Here is a 17,990-nt window from a genome sequence, read left to right on the forward strand (position 1 = left end):
TGAGACAGAAAAGACTGTAATACTGACAGAAGAGAAACAACTGTGTTTCACTTTGCATTTTGATTTGTAAATCTATGTTCCTCGATTGTTGCAACCCACAGGACAGGAACATTTGAGTCAAACTAATGAAACTACAGCAGTCTCCTAATAGGTTTTGATTCAATGTATGTGAATGGTGGGTTCCAAGTGATCCATTGTTGTGGTATTAATGAACTGGTGGGTTTCGATATGGGAATCAAAGAACCAGAAGTTCTTACCCTGCCAAGTTCAGTCAGTCTCTATTAGTGTCCCCATTTAACTAGGTTCTTATATACAGTGTCCATGCCTACCCCTTGTTTAGTTTCATCGTCCACCATCTTCCTTCCATTTCTGAAACATGAAATATTCATGGGAATGTATTCCCTATTGAACCTGGAGAAGAACTAAACAATATACAAGGGTCTAACCTGCGGGCCACAAGGCCTTTTTTAGTGTCCTTTGAATCTGAGTCTAAGACAGATATAAAGATGAGACTGTAGGAGTGGGATGTTCTTTCATACTCTCCCCCTTTCTTTCTTTACTGTCTTTTCCCCTCACTACTTTCTGTATGATTGGTGTTTTAAACTGCTCCTTTAATGCAAGCCCAAGCCATTAGCACCGGACAAGGGCGCATTGTTTCTGGGAAATGCAAGGTCTGTGTCACCTAGGCTCAGACTTGTGCTTTGGAAGATGATGATCCATTTGTGGAAACCAGCTAAGCTCTGTCCTCCTGCCAGATGGAAAGTGCTACCTGTAGCTCTGATGCTGCTGCATGCCTCTTTTAAAAAACAAATTTGGAAGCAAAACCTTCCTCTTCTTTTTTTATTCAACGAGATTTGACTCCCCAATAATTATGTACAGGATTACAGGTTGTGATCACACAAGCTTCCATTGGAAATTGTTTCCTTGCATGTAAACTTGTGTTAATGAAAGCTGTCCTTGATCCCAAGTATTGGAGAAGAAACATCCCATTGTCCTTGATGGAACTGGCTTTCACGCAAATCTGTTTTATGCTGCAATCTGGTTGCAGCCATTTACCTGGGGTGGTGCTGTGGGTTAAACCACAGAGCCTAGGACTTGCCGATCAGAAGGTCGGCGGTTCAAATCCCCGCGACGGGGTGAGCTGCCGTTGCTCGGTCCCTGCTCTTGCCAACCTAGCAGCTCAAAAGCATGTCAAAGTGCAAGTAGATAAATAGGTACCGCTCTGTCGGGAAGGTAAACGGCGTTTCCGTGCGCTGCTCTGGTTCGCCAGAAGTGGCTTAGTCATGCTGGCCACATGACACCAATGCTGGCCACATGACATCGGCCAATAAAGCGAGATGAGCGCCACAACCCCAGAGTTGGCCATGACTAGACCTAATGGTCAGCAGTCCCTTTACCTTTACTTTAAATGCTACTTAGTGGTGATTACATCAGAATAGATATGCATAGGGTTGCACTGTCAGGTTAAAAGCCCATGCATGTTGGGGGGAAGTGAAGCCCAGGGAACTGTGCACAGCTTACTTGCAAGTAAATGGGATCCTGCTATTAGAGGGTCCTGGTTGCGTGCGGGCTCCTGGGACTTCCCTCCTAGGGGTTCATTGGTGTGTGTGTGGGGGGGAGTAGCTAAGCACTGGCCATAGCCCCTGGATCACACCAGGCTGTTTTAGTCAATCTCTAGAGGGTGGCATGATCCCAGGGGCTTTAAAAGGTGGCAGCGTTACACAGGAGGGGCACTTGCTTCTCACTGCCAAACACCGGCCCTCCCTCCCTAGAATTAGGTAGTTTTCTCTGGCCTTGCTTTGGTTTGGGTCGCTTGTTTTGGAGCAGGGGCTGGGTAGGAATTTGGCAAATTGGCTCTAGCCACTTGGTTTTTGCCTACCCCTTAGCAATCGTCACAACTTGTAAGGTGGCGGTTAGGCATTGTCTCACTTGGATTGTGGGGAGGTGAGGTGTGGCTATAACCTGCCCCTCCAGGAACTGGGTATTCCGTTAAAGGAAGCTGGGGGTCCTGGATTTCGTCCGAAGCCCGCTTGAGGGGCTAGGGCCATGCCAGGACCACAGGAACCCCGGAGTGAGCTTCGGTTGGTCCGCATCGACGTTGCTCCCTCGTTTGGTTTACCCCATTGGACTGCCACCCAGTGAGGTGGAGTCAGTTATAGTTGGGAGTCAATGCCTAAGCTGACACCGCTCACGTGATTGTAATTCAATAAAGTTGTGCCCAGAATTTGCCCCAAAACTTAAAACTAAAACAAGTGTCCGAGTGACGTTATTTTTGGAGGTGGGTCCTGGGGGCCTCGGGGGGCAAATTTTGGCAGAGGGATGGGTTGAAACTTCCATGGGTTTCAAGAAGCTTAAGAACTTCAGCTGGGTTAGAAAACATTTCAATAAATAATTAACTACTTACTTGGCAGTTGATGAAGAATATAAATTTCTGCATTCTGAACAAAAAGGTCAACTTTTGGGTATCATCTAAAAGAATATCAGTTTGTAGGGAGAGCCACTTCAGAGTGGCAGACTCTCTCCTTATACAAACAGAAACACCCCAGTGCACTGTGGGGAGGGGGAGTAGAGTGGCATTTCAAGCAAGTCCGAATTTTAATGGAAGGACTAGGAATAAGCACTTCTAGATTCTTCTCACAAGAATGAATATCCCACCCTCATGCCAACTCCCCAAACGCTGTGCTGCAGATGGATTTGATTAGCCACACGTGGTGCCTGAGACTGATAATGGCCTTATTTCTGCTAACTCGAGTAGTGGGACATAAGTCTGAATGTATCCTAGAAGGCTTACAGGAGAAGCTGATGCAGTTGTTTATTTCATTAAGTCAAGAATGATCAGTGAGCCCAGTAGAAAATTTTCCAATAAATAAGAAACTACTCACTTTGCAGAGATTAAAGAGGATTGGGGTTTCTCCGTTAATTTCTGAATTCTGAAGTCTACTTGCGTAAAGGATATAAAAGCACCAATGGTCATGTCTGCCAGAGGAGCGTATGAATGGGTTTGAATTGTTTGTCTCAATCTGCTTGTGGAGGAGTTCAAACTCTTGCTAGAAGAACAACGCAGCAGCAACAGCAGGAAAAGCAGGTGGAACGCTAACCATTCTTGTGCTGAACTGCAACAGGAGGCCATCATGTTTGCCTGTAGTCACAATTTCAGTCTTGGCTGAAGTTACAGGGAAACCTGGCTGCATGGAACTATGTATGTGCGTCAAATCCACAACCGGATTCATGTAAATTGATAGGACAGGCATATAGACTATGTTGTTGTGCCTTCATCTCTGATTTCCCATGTGACGTTTAGAAGTAGTGATGCTGATCAATAATTATAAAAATTACAGGGTGGGTGATCTGTTTTGCTAAGATTCTCAAGTCTCAGAACAAGCACATTTATCTAATTAGCTAGCTAGTTGATAGTTAGCTAACCATAGGGTAGCCATAGTTTGCCATAGCTTATTTTGCAAATGCACAAAAATAAAAGTCTGCTGCTCTAAATTCAGATACCAAGGGGTACAGATAACTAGAAACCTGAACAAACTATATCTTCAAAAGTAATCTCCCCTCTGGCACAAATTCAAACAAGAGCAATTTGTATTGGGGATTATCGGCCCTGTAATAATCAAAATCACTATAACTGAACTCTGCTTCTCGTTAACACCTCATGGCTAGTCAGAATTAAGAGCAAAAACATAAAATTCAAAAATAAAATTTAATTTAATTAAAATTAAAAGTGATTTTAACTTGGAATAAATTTTCAGCAAAATCCCTCAATGGTACTTTGTCCTTTGCTCTCCTCAGAAATGCAGTTCCAGGGTTTCAGGATTTTAAAGGTAAAGGGACCCCTGACCATTAGGTCCAGTCATGACTGACTCTGGGGTTGCGGCGCTCATCTCGCTTTATTGGCCGAGGGAGCCAGCGTACAGCTTCTGGGTCATGTGGCCAGCATGACTAAGCCGCTTCTGGCGAACCAGAGCAGCGCACGGAAACGCCGTTTACCTTCCTGCCAGAGCAGTACCTATTTATCTACTTGCACTTTGACGTGCTTTCGAACTGCTAGGTTGGCAGGAGCTGGGACCGAGCAACAGGAGCTCACCCCGTTGCGGGGATTCGAACCACTGACCTTCTGATATGAGTTCAGTTTTTTAATCCAATAATTCTGGTGCAGTGCTTTTTCCTGTTCACTTACAAAGTATGATGTACACAATAAAATTTGGGGGGCCTTCCTAAAACTGTGTTTGAAATGGATGAAGGCAATTGGGGAAGTATTTCAAATACAATCCACAAAACATACAGTTCCTTTATGCTTTGTATATGCTAGATTCTTGACACCTGAAAAACATATCTTTAAATAGTTTTTTTAAAGAACCTTCTTCACTTTGATATGAGGAATTGAACAAAAATGAATGAATCAGTAAATACATCAATGGAGCAAATCTGAGTCTGCGCTTTCAAAATGTAATGATGTAGTATGAAATGAGGTTGGATCCAGTGACTTTCTAATAATCCTTATTTCCTCCTCTTTTCAATGCTCCCTTCTACTGTTCTTCCTTTACTATTTGAATCAAACCTTATGAGGAATGCTTGAAGGAGCTAGGTATGTTTAGCCTGGAAAAGAAGAAACTGGGAGGAGATATGATAGCCATCTTCAAATATGTAAAGGGCTGTCACATGGAAGATGGAGCAAACTGGTTTTCTCCTGCTCTGGAAGGTAGGACTCAAACCAATGGCTTCAAGTTACAAGAAAGGAGATTCTGACTAAACATACGGAAAAAATTCCTGACAGTAAGAGCTATTCGATGGTGGAACAGTCTCTCTTGGGAGGTTGTGGACTCTCCTTTACTGGAGCTTTTTAAGCAGAGGTTGGGTGGCCTTCTGTCATGGATGCTTTAGCTGAGACTCCTGCATTGCAGGACTAGAGTTGGACTAGATGACTCTTGGGTCCCTTCTAACTCCAAGATTCTATGATCCTATGATTTTACAGGAAATTGTTTCAGTTTGAAAACAGCTTTAACTTACTGCAGTTTAGAAACAGTCATTACCTAACCTGGCCATAGAAATTGTAGTCCAATTGGATATTCACATGAGAAGGTCCTCATGTATGAAAGTGGCCATCTTCAATGCCCACCCTTATAGAGTAATTTCTCATGTGTCACTTTTAGAAGACACCTGAAGGCAGCCCTGTTTAGGGAAGCTTTTAATGTTTAATAGATTATTGTATTTTAGTGTTCTGTTGGAAGCTGCCCAAAGTGCCTGGGGAAACCCAGCCAGATGGGCGCTGTATAAATAATAAATTATTATTATTATTATTATTATTATTATTATTATTATTATTATTAGAAATAGAATAAACCAGGAACCCTGGTGCATCATCTTCTCAAGGTAGCTACACTTGGAAGCCACCTGAGTATATTTTCCTGGTGCAATCATTCATACGTTAGATAGTGTCCATCTGTCCCTCCATGTCCCTCTAAAAGTGTGGCATTTTTCAAACTACAAATTATTGCAAATACACATTCAATGATGTCAATATAGTGCCCAGTAGGTACTGTAATCCAAAAGGACACTGTGTGACAAATTCAAGGAATATAGTAAACTGTCCTACTGAGTCATACCATTTTTATTTTTATTTTTAATGAATGAATTTGCTTTTTTACGGTCACAGACCAGCATAAGCAAAACATCTAAATAAATAGCATAACAGTATGAATCTAAGCAGATAATGATTAAATACATGGGAGCAAGAACCAAACGTAGATTGAAACATATACATAGAATACTTGATGAAGCATAAATAATGGATAAGTAAAAACTGATAATAAAAGTTAAAAGAGACCAGTTAAAACAGCTGTATGGGGTGGGGCTTCAGAAGTGTGGATCTAACAATATGAGCCTTCAATTTAGGACTGATTTGTAGCATAGACCATCCTTCGATGAATATCTATCATGGCAGCACAAAATCTGGCAACTGAATATGTGACTTCTGGGCTTTCATCCTGGGAGATGTTGTGTTGTTCTGAATGCCCAGGGAACTTATTTAGGATGGGCTGGATAAACCTGGCTCAAATGTCTATATAATACTGGCAGTGAAGAAGGGCATGTTCCCTTGTTTCCTGCTGCCCAGAGCCACATGGCCATTTCCTCTTCTCTTATGGTATCTTCCTATAACGGCCTTCCTGAATTGCTGAAGGGAGGGCCTGACAACGGGCCAAAGTGAAAGCCCTTCGTTGTTTTGGTATTTCAAGGATTTCCATCTTTGGCCTTCGGTCACCTCTAAGATCAAAACAGATAACATTTCACTTCTTGCCCCTATTGGAGATATTTAAATAATACCCAACCCTGGACCAAGAGACCTTCCAAATTTCATATAGATTGGACGAAAGACAATTCATTTTAAACTTCTTTTTTCTTTCACTTTTTTAAATAAATAAAAAAAATCCACTCATGCCTAACAAAGGAAAATGTATTTAGCTTTTTTGGATTTCCCCCCTCCAATTCTACTTCTACAAGTTTTCCAAGGAGCATATTTTGACTGCCCTCCCAACATGGTTAAATTTGTGAAATGCAGGTCTTATGTGTAAATCAATATGGAAACAGCAGAAGGAAAAGGACTCGACAAAAAGAGATGCCTTGGTCAATTATCATTCCATGTGTACACACCCAAGGATTTTACAAAGATTAATGTAGATTCAAACATGTCTCAACATAACAATAGTGCATTAATTGCAGCTTTATTTTGTTTTAGTTTGGTTTGTGGGTCTTCCCCAATGCTACTACATTACTGCTATCCGTATGGGCTAAAGTGTAACAAAAATTGGACAAAAATAAACCAGAACATTTGTAATGTAAAAAGTTATGGGATTTCAGGAGGAAGTTAAGGGATATGGTCTGGTAACAAATGAAGCAGGGGGGTGGCCTTTAAACTTTTTCAGGTACAAAATAGCTTTGTGGAACAACTCTAAAAGTGTGTTATAATAGGAGCCTGTGTAACAGGAGAGACTATTATTTACCAAAATAAAAGTAGATACATCATTGTCTGTGGATTTATATCCTTAAAAAAGAATGCAACATAGGAGGAAAGGGTAGGAAATAAATTATAAGATGGAAGGATAAATTAATTCAGATGTTATCATTCTTTTTCCTTATGAGCTGATCCCTGGTGTTCAGCTCAGGTCTCAGAACAATAATATAAAATTTGGGGAAGAAGATGCAACCCAGCAACCCAGCGCTAGAGGCCAAAATGGAGAAGATCTCCACAGCCACCATATATTTCCCCTTTGTGCTCAGGTAGGTGGGGACAAAAGATATCCAAACGCTGCAGAATACTAACATGCTGAAGGTGATGAGCTTGGCTTCATTGAAAGTATCAGGCAACTTCCTAGCAAAGAAGGCTACAGTGAAGCAGATGGTGGCCAGAAGACCCATGTAGCCCAGGACAGTGTAAAACATGAGGGCTGATCCTTCATTGCATTGAACAATGATCTGAGTAATCTGGGAGTGCATGTCAAACTCTGGGAAGGGGGGAGAGGTTGCCAACCACACTGCACAGATGCCAGTTTGAATAAAGGAGCAGAGAATGATGGCTGAGACTGCCAGCCTCTTCCCCACCCATTTCCTCATCCTGTTTCCTGGCTTGGTGGCCATGAAGGCCAGAACCACAGTGATGGTTTTTGCCAACATGCAAGAAACTGCCAGGGAAAAGACAATCCCAAACACTGTTTGACGGAGAAGGCAGGTTATCTTCCCAGGCTTTCCAATGAATAGGAAGGAGCAGAGAAAGCAAAGCAATAGGGAAATGAGGAGGGTGCAGGTGATGTTCCAGTTGTTGGCCTTGACAATGGGAGTCTCCTGGTTTTGAACGAAGATCCACATCACCACTAGTGTGATCAGAGAAAGGAACAGAGCAAATGAAGTCAGAATTATTCCCAAGGGCTCTCCATAGGATAGGTAGACAATTTGTTTAGAGATGCAGTGGTCGTGGTTCTTGTTTGGATGCTGATCCTCAGGGCACTTCTTACAATGGTCTGCATCTAAAAATTATAAGTCTCAACAGTAAAAAAAATGAAGATGTGTCCTCTTAACCTAGAAGGCATCACCCATTGAATATTATTGCATGAAATATGGCTGTGAACAAATGTTTCTTGGGGGAAGAGAATGGAACTCATTATCATTTTGGCACCACTTGAATTAATTTGTTCTCCAAGTATACATTTGTATTAGGAATTGAATATTTAAAATGTATGTTTTGAATGCTGATTCTTATTGCTGAATCCAGTGCTTTCCCCCCAAAAAAGTGTTTAGGTGTACTCTCATTTTGACTCCAGAAAATCACCATTTTATAGTTCATATCAGGGAAAATAAATACAGTAAACGGACCAAAGTACAAAGATACACAAAATGTTTAGTGGTATGTGTACCCCTGCATCCCCCCAGAAAAAAGCACTGGTTAAATCACTACAAAATATTATATGAGAAGCAATGCAATATATATTTCTTTAATAGATGTTGGAGGAAAATACTACACACCAGATCGCTGAACAATGTTTGAATGTGTTATGAAAATTCATCTGAAGGTTTTATATTTACCATGGCCCATTCACCCAAGTCATAATGGAATGCTGTTGGCAAAAATGATGCATATATGTAAACCAGGCCCTTAAGGAACTATTTGTTACAGACATATGGACTGCCACCCCCTTGTAACTGTGTTCTACTTACCTGTCTTGTTTGAAATCATTCCTTCAGAACATTGAGGACAATCATAACAGCAAATCTGTTTCCCCTGTTGCAAGATCCTGCTGTGTCCAGGTTGACAACTCTCAACACATGTGGCTTGGGGTAGGCTCTAATAATATCCAGATAGAAAGAAATTAGGAAGTAGACCAGTGGTTTGTAATCTTTGCCCTGCACATCTAACTAGGTCCAGCAGGGAGCCTAATTTGGCTTGCAAGACAATCTTCCCCAAGTTATGCCCACTCACAGCACAGCTGATGTGCTACATCAGGTGTGGGGCAGGTAAAGATGCAGGTGCAATGGTGCACACATACACCATTTGAATGGCAATGTCCATATTTTATTGGAGGGGGGGTGAAGGGACCTCAGCCCCTAGGAGTTGGCTCCTATGATTGGGTCAACTTGGTAGCTCTCAGTCAGAGCTCCCAAGTGGAAACGAGCTTTTTTAGTGACTTCAAGTTGCACTGAGATCAGTTCCTTTGTGGTGCAGTTTGAGTTTAAACTACTCTGCAAAGAAAAAAACTGGGACAATAGACAACATGGTGATTTCAGGTGGTTGTCAGCTGAGAAGCTGTGACCCACCTAGGGTGAGTGCAAGATCAGGCCCACAGGTCAGATTCTGTTTCTCATCCCTGGTACACACGTAAAAGGAGAAACCACTTGGTCAGCTACCAAGAAAATAAAAAACAATGAAAGCACACTGAAAGAGCTATGGTAAAAATGAAATGATGTTGTTTCTAAGGTTACAGCTAAGTGTTTAATGATGGTATGTACAGAAGGGCTTCATTCATTAAAGCTAAGTGATGCTGTTTTTTTCCTTGATGTGGTGGCAGATGTTCTCCATCTGTGCTAACAGTATTGGATCTGTTAACATCTTTATAGCAGTTACTGATGAGTCTGACAGTCTGTTGTTCTCAGAATTGAAATATCTAGTCATTGGTCAAAATTGCAGATTTGTGGTTTTTAAAAGGTGTGCAGGTCATTTCTTTTGAAGGGGTTTATGCATTTTTTGATTTTTATTTTAGGTTTGCTGTGCATTCCTCCCAAAGTATCTGCATAGAGGCAGAGGATGTGGGCTTTGCTTCAGTCCTGTGTGGAACCGGGACAAGCCAGGATTTGTTCCTGGGCCAATCCCAGGACAGTTGCGTACAGTAGTCCTTCCCACCTGGTTATACTTGTGATTCCACACAATAGCACTTCCATTAATGGAGAACATTTTCCCTTCAGGAGCTTGTGGGTCTATCTTTCCAACACGGACTCTACGGAGGGACCGATTGGGGAATGTGACTGTGTTGGTGATATCATATCCAGCTGCCAATTCTCCATTTTTATCAAAATATATTTCTTCCCCAGCAGTGTTGTTGAATCGGACGTTTTTCAGGAAGGAATGAAGCTAGATTGGAGAAGGAAAGTTTGTGCAGTGAGGTTATGTGATTGCCTTGAAAGTCACCATTTCATCCTATTGACATGGTATTACTATCCTAATATCATAGTCAAATTGTTCTTTCCTACTCATGTTGCTTCAGTTGTCTGCCCCAACTCTGCACCTACACAGAACCACTGTGGTGGAGCCTCCACCATGTTCAGCCTTGCTTCTCTCTTCCCAGACACATCTGCCCTCTTTCAATATAAACAGCAGCAGCAACAACAAAACTTCACACAAATGAGAAACCATTAAAACAATCGGTAGCCGCCAAGAGCCCAGCCCTGGTCCTCCTCCTCCCCCTGCTCCCTCCCTCCAGCTGCTTGCATCACCCTGGGAAGTGTGCAAGGGAGAGGTTGTTGCTGTTGTCCCCGTCCTCTCCAGCCATCATGTCCTTCAAGGAGAAGAAAAAAATCAAAACAATTAAAAACTGTTTAAACAGTTAACAGCGTCTCTGTTTTGTAGCCGGTGCAGCAGCCAGAAGATGTAGATTGGATGCAGGTGCAGAGGTTGCAAGAGATGGACATGAGAATCCTACCTGCCATGGGTACACATTCAAAAGGTTCGATGCACTTCCATCTCCCATTGCCTTCTGCTTAGATCTTGATGAAAACATGGCATGGAGAGCATGTGCTACAGAGTAAACTGCATTGTAGATACTGTAGCTCTGACCAGACATTCTCATTTCAAATACTATTTCAGAGAGGCTCCCCAAGTCCTCTTCCCCAGTACAAATACCTCCTTCCATCTGATAAAAATTATATTTGGGGAATGAACACCTAAATACATTGGACCAGAACCAATGGATGAGATAAAGCCTAGACCGATTAGGATTTAAAGTCCGAAGGAACTCTTCATACTCCCCCATATCATGAGTGTGTAGTGTGAAGGACAAGGTGCCATTGAATGATTTTAGTGCAAATGCACCTCTATCATATACAGATGAAAAATCCCACTGAGCTGTTACGATCCAAACTCTCTCTATTGGCTTCATTTCCCTTTCTTGTAATATCAGAATCCTTTGCAAACCCACCATAGACCGTGAAACTCCATGGGCAAGAATCACTTCAGTTTTGGTTGATGAGAGAACTGAACTTATTGCTTCCAAAAGCCTTTGAGTTTCAATCGTTTTATCCCATAAATTCTTCACTGTTGGAATAATCTCCTTAAAAGCAGTACAAATATTGCTCTGGTGCATCCGAGGAATGAGAGTCCTCAATAATATTTCTCCAGTGTCATCATCAGAAACAACAAGGCCAATCCAGGTCCACCCAAAATGCTGAAGGAGCTGAATAATCCCAACATACTGAGGACTTTCACTGGGGATCATCCGATAGACGGAAGGGAACTGTACTTTGTCACTCAATGCAGGGTCAAAGGAAGCATAACTGAGCTAAGAAAAATGGCAGTGTCTTTTTTAGACTGTACAACCATTTATGACAGCTCCTCAGCTGAAATTACTTTCCCAGTGGGATAGACATTTGAGCTCATTTTATTGTCATTTGTTTTCTCCTATTAGCAATACCTGTATCTGTTTGCCCCTCCCAACACTTAATACAATTCTAAAATACAGTAGACAATATACCAAACTAAAAAATATATATTAAAAAACATAAGGGCAAGGAAAATAGAAATATAAAATGAGAAGAATACAGCCTTACTTAAAGTTACTGCCTTCATCAGTCTGGCAGTATTTAGCAGGGGCAGCAGCAATAATACTAATTTACACCCATCTGGATGGGTTTCCCCAGCCATTCTGAGCAGCTTACAGCACATCAAAAAAACATAATGAATGATCTCATTTTATATTTGATCCTGCATCAAAAGATGCTAAGGCTCTAAACCCTACAGTACAGCAATCTGCGCAGGATTACCAAGCGGCTAATTAAACATGGACAAAGAGAATTTAAAACTGAGTATTAATGGAGAAAAGGGATGAGATGAAAACTTCTATGACTTGTGTAATATCCTCTAAATTTCCCAATTTTAATTGTAAAATAAAGATTGAAATTTTGGGAAAAGAGGGATTCAGGATTTTGGGGTTTTTAATATCTCCTTTAATTTTCCAAAATGGGCATCTGGACTATGAACACTGTGAGAGAGTGAGTGCTCTTTCATACAGGGCATTCCCAGTAAATTTGGACAGCATCATGAACCTGACTTGTTTCAAATATTCTGGAAAAACTAATGCAAAAAATTGTTCCAGGTTTGTTTTGGATCCTGATGAGATTGTCTTTGCATACTCATTCAAACAGGTTTATTTAAAGTATGATCTTCTTCCTGTTCACCCACATAGCTTAATGGTATGACCTTCTGCTCTTGCCCTATCACCCAGGTTGCTATGCACACTTTTCCTCATAAAGTATAGTTATTCCCCGAGTTCGAAAACATTTGTGCAGAGCTAAGAGCAGAGCCCTATAACCAGATCAATTTTGAGGAGGAAGCCCTTTAAGTAGATCAATTTTGAGGAGCAGGAAATACATGAGCAGTAACACAAATGAGTCTCCTCCTCTGATTCCCTTACTGGTTGCACCTACATACATGGAAAGGCAGACACACCTGTGGCATCTTGTAAGTATTCAAGATGTGGGGCATCTGCTTGGAGTTATGAGAGGTGAGCCCACCAACGATGGTCATCAGCTTGTATGCCTTGCCACAAATATAGTTAAGAGGGCTTCCCTGTTTCAGGAAAAGGAGATACATAGTTCCGCCACAGTCTCCCATTTCATTCTCATAATTGTGACCAAAGATGGGAGACAGTGTCTTGTTGGGTAGTAGGTGGACATTCTGGTTGATCTCATTCATGGCAAACATAAAGACCAGCACTTGGTGGTAGTAGTTCGGATGGATGCTGCAATGATATTTCAGTGTAGATTTAGGGTCGTTGCATATCCATTGACTTAATATACATAAAAGTAAAGGTATAGGGACCCCTGACCATTAGGTCCCGTTGCGGATGACTCTGGGTTGCGGCGCCCATCTCGCTTTACTGGCCAAGGGAGCTGGTGTACAGCTTCCAGGTCATGTGGCCAGAATGAGTAAGCCATTCCTAGTGAACCAGAGCAGCGCACGGAAACACCTTTTACCTTCCTGCTGGAGCGGTACCTATTTATCTACTTGCACTTTGACGGGCTTTCGAACTGCTAGATTGGCAGGAGCAGGGACCGAGCAATGGGAGCTCACCCCGTTGCAGGGATTCGAACTGCCGCCCTTATGATTGGCAAGCCCTAGGCTTTGTGGTTTAACCCACATCCCATCAATATAGATACCCTGGCCTTATTGACCGTCAAAAACTATTATTGAAATACCTGGCATGAAGTAGCACAGTAGGAAATACCCTTATAACTGTTACTTATTTTCCGCTTATTACATATTATTGTCAACTCATTATATTTCTTTGTCATGTTTCATTTCCCACAGCTCCTGGGTCTTCTAAGTGAAGCCACATGCTTTTTGAGGATTGTGATTCTTTGAAACTGATGCAATCTTTTCTGTGTTGCTGTTTATGCATCTATCATCCAATTTGTAAGTGAATGAATGAAATCACACACATTTTCTCCCACTTTCTGCCACTACCAAAAGCCTTGGTATCCATTTTAAATTCTTTCCTTTATGCCTCTTATTCTTACCAGAATAGTAAGCCAGTTACTGGACTGGACTGCTTCTGATTACAGGTGAAGACTCCCATGATTGAATGACCTCCTTACAATGAAAACTCATTAATCAGCATATCAAGTAGAAGAATTAGGCTTAAGCTATTTTCCTAACAGATAATATATAATTTCTGATCATCTGGGCCTTTTCCCTTCAGGCTGAAATTATTTGAACTGAAACACAATGAAAGCTATTATTTATTTTCAAGTTAGTGTTAGTAGGAATTTGTCTCCATGAATAACTCCAGTTATTAGGGAATAAGAAATTTAATGGAAAGCCCTCTGATGGAATACCCAGGCTGTTGGCTTTTCATGTAGAGAGGCTCAGCTTCAGATTCTCAGTTATGAAACTAGTATCAAGACAGAGCTGGGAAATTGAACTGAACATAACTCACCTCAAAATACAATAGCTACCACTGTAAACAAATTGGGTGAAAATTGAACAGATAAGTAAAACATCTACCCCTCATACTTTCTGGAGAAAGGATTGCATGAATGGTTTCCATGCTCCCAAATACATTTAGTATCATTTTTATCAACTGTGACTCCTATTTTCTCCTGGCATTGTGATATCAGGACCAGTCATATCAAAAAACAAGACACAAAATGCTGAATAATTTTTCTATATTCACACTGATCTATTCAACCAGAATTTTAATTCAGTCCTATGGACTCATTTCGTATCATAAAAATGTACTTACTACATATCTACGTCTGGTGATGGATGGCTCCTATATTCAATCTCATTAAAAAGATGAATTACAAAAGAGACAAATTCAGCAATGACAATATTCTCTGAAATGCCAAGGTTCTTTTGAACCTTTCTCTGCTGATAACATATGTTGTCTAAATTCTGGCTCACAGTCTGAGGCAGCTGCAGCAGGAAAAGGAGCAGCAGCAGAGATGTCCATTTGGTTACCTGCAAACACACCCAGCAAGACCCATTCATTGTGGCAGAACCACAGAACAGGAGTACCTCCTAAACAATCCTGAAAACTGCATAGGAGTTAAACACACTATGCTATTTCAGAGCGCAATATGGATCTAAACACTTCTGTGTGGCAGAGCCATACAGCAGTATGCAAACTATTGTTTTGAAACTTGTCTTTATAAATGGAGAGGAACCATCACAAGTGGATTCTTTCCGACAGCAGTGGGATCCCAATACAATTATAAGAGGGCAGGGATTATAATTAAACCATAGATAATAAGGTCTTCTTAGATTCTCAACAATCAGCAAAGTTAAGGAAAACTTATTTAGCTCCCTTCAAACCCAATGCCTGCCAGTGAAAAGGTGAGGGTTTGAATTTTGGGTGTGATGGACACCGCAGGAGGGCAAGAGCCCCACTACATTTAGAAAAGTAAAGAAAAAACACTGTCATGCTTACTTCAGAATGCTGGAGCTTATAGAAATGGCCCCACTTTGGAAATGCCAAATTTCAAATGGATATGATAAAAATGTTATAGGCTAGACCACTTACACTTTGGAACTCCCTGCCAGTTGACATCAGGGAGGCTTGCTAAAAACATTTTTGTTTTGACAAAATGTTTATCTACCCAGATAACTGTCTGAATTGGGGGGGGGGCACCACTTTGTGGTGGTTCCGGTCCTACTTGGATTGTCATTCCCAGAGAGTGATGCTTGGAGAGTGCTCTTCAGCCCAGTGGATCCTTTAATGTGATGTTCATCAGGATTTAATTTTGCCCCCTACACAGTTTAACATCTACATGAAACTGCTGAGTGGGGTTATCCAGAATTTTGGAGTATGTTGTCAGCAATATGCTGATAACACTCAGATCTACTTCTGCTTTACATCTGTAGCTGTGGCAATTGATGTGCTGGACCATTGACTTGCCTTGGAAATGGACTAGATGAGAGCCAAGAAATGGAAGTTCATCTAGTCCATCCAGATAAGTGAGAGGCACAGTTAGTGGGTGGTTCCCAAGACCAGGTGGATGGAAGGTGTCCTGCTTTCGATGGGGTTACATTCCCTTTGAAGGAGCAGGTACGCAGCTTGGGCATACTACTGGACCCTTTGCTGTTGCTTGAGGCTTGGGTGGCCTCAGTGGCGCAGAGTGGCTTCCATCAGATTCAGCTGGTGGCCCAGCTGCACCCTATTTGAACAGGGATAGCCTACCACCTGTTGTCAATACTCTGTTGCAGTATTAGATTACTGCAATGTGTTATATGTAGGGCTGCCTCTGAGGATGGATCAGAAACTTCAGCTGGTGCAGATTTGTGGCAATCAGGTTGCTCACCAGAGCAAAACAGTTTGAGCATGTTACAGCAATCTTAGTCTGACTGCACTGGCTATCAGTTAGTTTCCTGGCCTAATTCTAAGTGCTGGTTTTGACCTATAAAGCCTTAAATGGCTCAGGATTGCAATACCTCTTTCCATATGAACCTACCCGGACCCTGAGATCATCTTCTGAGCACCTCCTTCATGTGCCTTCTCCTTGAGAGGTCTGGAGGGTGGCAACATGAGAACGGGCCTTCTCTGAAGTGGCTCCCCATCTGTGGAATGCTCTTCCCAGGGAAGTTCACTGGGCGCCTTCATTAGATGCCATGCAAAAATGTTCCTTTTTAACCAGGCCTTTGGTTGATTTGAAAGACATCCTGTGCCCTTTTAAAATGTTGTTTTTTCTAGGAGGGGGGTTATTGGGTTGTCTTTATTTTGATTATACATTATGTGGTTTTATATTTTGGTTTTGTTCTGTGAGACCTCTGGGCATAGGGAGGTATATTAATTCAACAAATAATAACAAAAAATAATAAACTATTCATAAAATGAATACATCTGTCTATCTATATGGAAAATTCTCTGCATCTGATCATTGTACAGTTGAATACAGATGTATGAACAGATGACATGGGAAGAAATGAATTGGAAGTTCTATGAAACCTCTTTCTAAGTTCATAGGTAAAAGGATCACAGTGTTGGAAGGAACTCTGAGGATCATTTAGCCAACCCCTTGTAATGCAGAAAAGGCTTATACCAGGCATGTAGCCACTGGCTTTGGCTTATATGTGTTGGATTCCAACAACATCTGGAGAAGTAGAACATTGGCTACTCTAGGTTAGATTATTACAAAATAGAAGAAAAGGAAAATACAGGAAATAGGAAATGGCTTACAAGAAGTAACATAAGGACTGATCCTTCACTGATTGCACAATGATCTGGGTAGTCTGGGAGTGCTTGTCAAACTCTAGGTTGGGGCAGAGGTTGCACACCACAGAGATGCCAATTTGAATAGAGAGGAAGATGACTGAGACTTCTAGTCTCTTCCCTACCCATTTCCTCATTCTGTTTCCTGGTTTGGTGGCCATGAAGGCCAGAACCACAGTTCAGAGCACTGAGGGATAGCTCAGTTGGTAGAGCATGAGACTCTTAATCTCAGGGTCAAGGGTTCAAGTCCCAAATTGGGTGAAAAATTCCTGCATTGCAAGGGACTGGACTAGATGATTCATGTGATCCCTTCCAACTCTACAAATCTGTGATTTCCCAGTTAAAACTGGACAGTTGCACAGTATGAACTTGTGATTCCCTATCATAGCACTTCCTTTGACGATAAATTTATTCCCTTCATGTTTCTGCAAATCCACCTTTCCCACATAGACTCTGTTGATAGACTGCTTGGGGAATGTGACTGGGCTGAAGGTATCATATCCAGTTGCCAACTCTCCATAGTTATAAAAGAACATTTCTTCCCCCAGCAGTTTTGATAAAGTGGATGCCTTTCAGAAATGAGTGAAGCTAGATTGGAGAAGGAAAGCTCATGAACTGAGGCCAGAATTATTGCAAAATAACAGCAGCAGGAGCAATAACAATTTTCATTCAATAGGTGGGTTTCAGTTTTTTAACAGCCCATTTTTCCCACATCAAATTTCACATTAAGATGAAAGTCAGTATTATTCAAGAAAGATGTTGCAGTGTCTAAAAAGTTGTCATTAGATCCCTGATGGATCACACCAATTGCACAAGTAGTCATGATCCTATTCTCATACTGGTCACACATATACCTACAGGAAACTCACAAGCAAAGTAGTAAGACTTAGCCTACATCAGAACTGTACATACTTGTGAGAGAAGAGTTGGAGTTTAACTATCAATCACACTACCCATGATGGTCCTGTTCCACCTCCAGTGTTGGTGGCAATATGCCTCTGAATATTAATCAACAGGAAT

At 41.5% G+C, this 17,990-nt stretch overlaps 1 protein-coding gene across 1 annotated transcript; it reads right to left on the reverse strand.

Moving 5' to 3' along the window:
- Nucleotides 1–7,113: 7,113 nt before the first annotated feature.
- LOC128398911 (vomeronasal type-2 receptor 26-like) lies at nucleotides 7,114–13,838 on the reverse strand. The gene is made up of 6 exons (XM_053360177.1): nucleotides 13,780–13,838; nucleotides 12,710–13,001; nucleotides 10,689–11,543; nucleotides 9,893–10,120; nucleotides 8,713–8,839; nucleotides 7,114–8,024 (listed from the first exon to the last, which is right to left on the reverse strand). The coding sequence occupies exons 1-6, from the start codon at nucleotides 13,836–13,838 to the stop codon at nucleotides 7,114–7,116; spliced, it is 2,472 nt and encodes an 823-aa protein (XP_053216152.1).
- Between the last annotated feature and the right edge of the window lie 4,152 nt (nucleotides 13,839–17,990).

Source organism: Podarcis raffonei, chromosome 13 (assembly GCF_027172205.1).
Source record: "Podarcis raffonei isolate rPodRaf1 chromosome 13, rPodRaf1.pri, whole genome shotgun sequence".
NCBI lineage: Eukaryota > Metazoa > Chordata > Lepidosauria > Squamata > Lacertidae > Podarcis > Podarcis raffonei.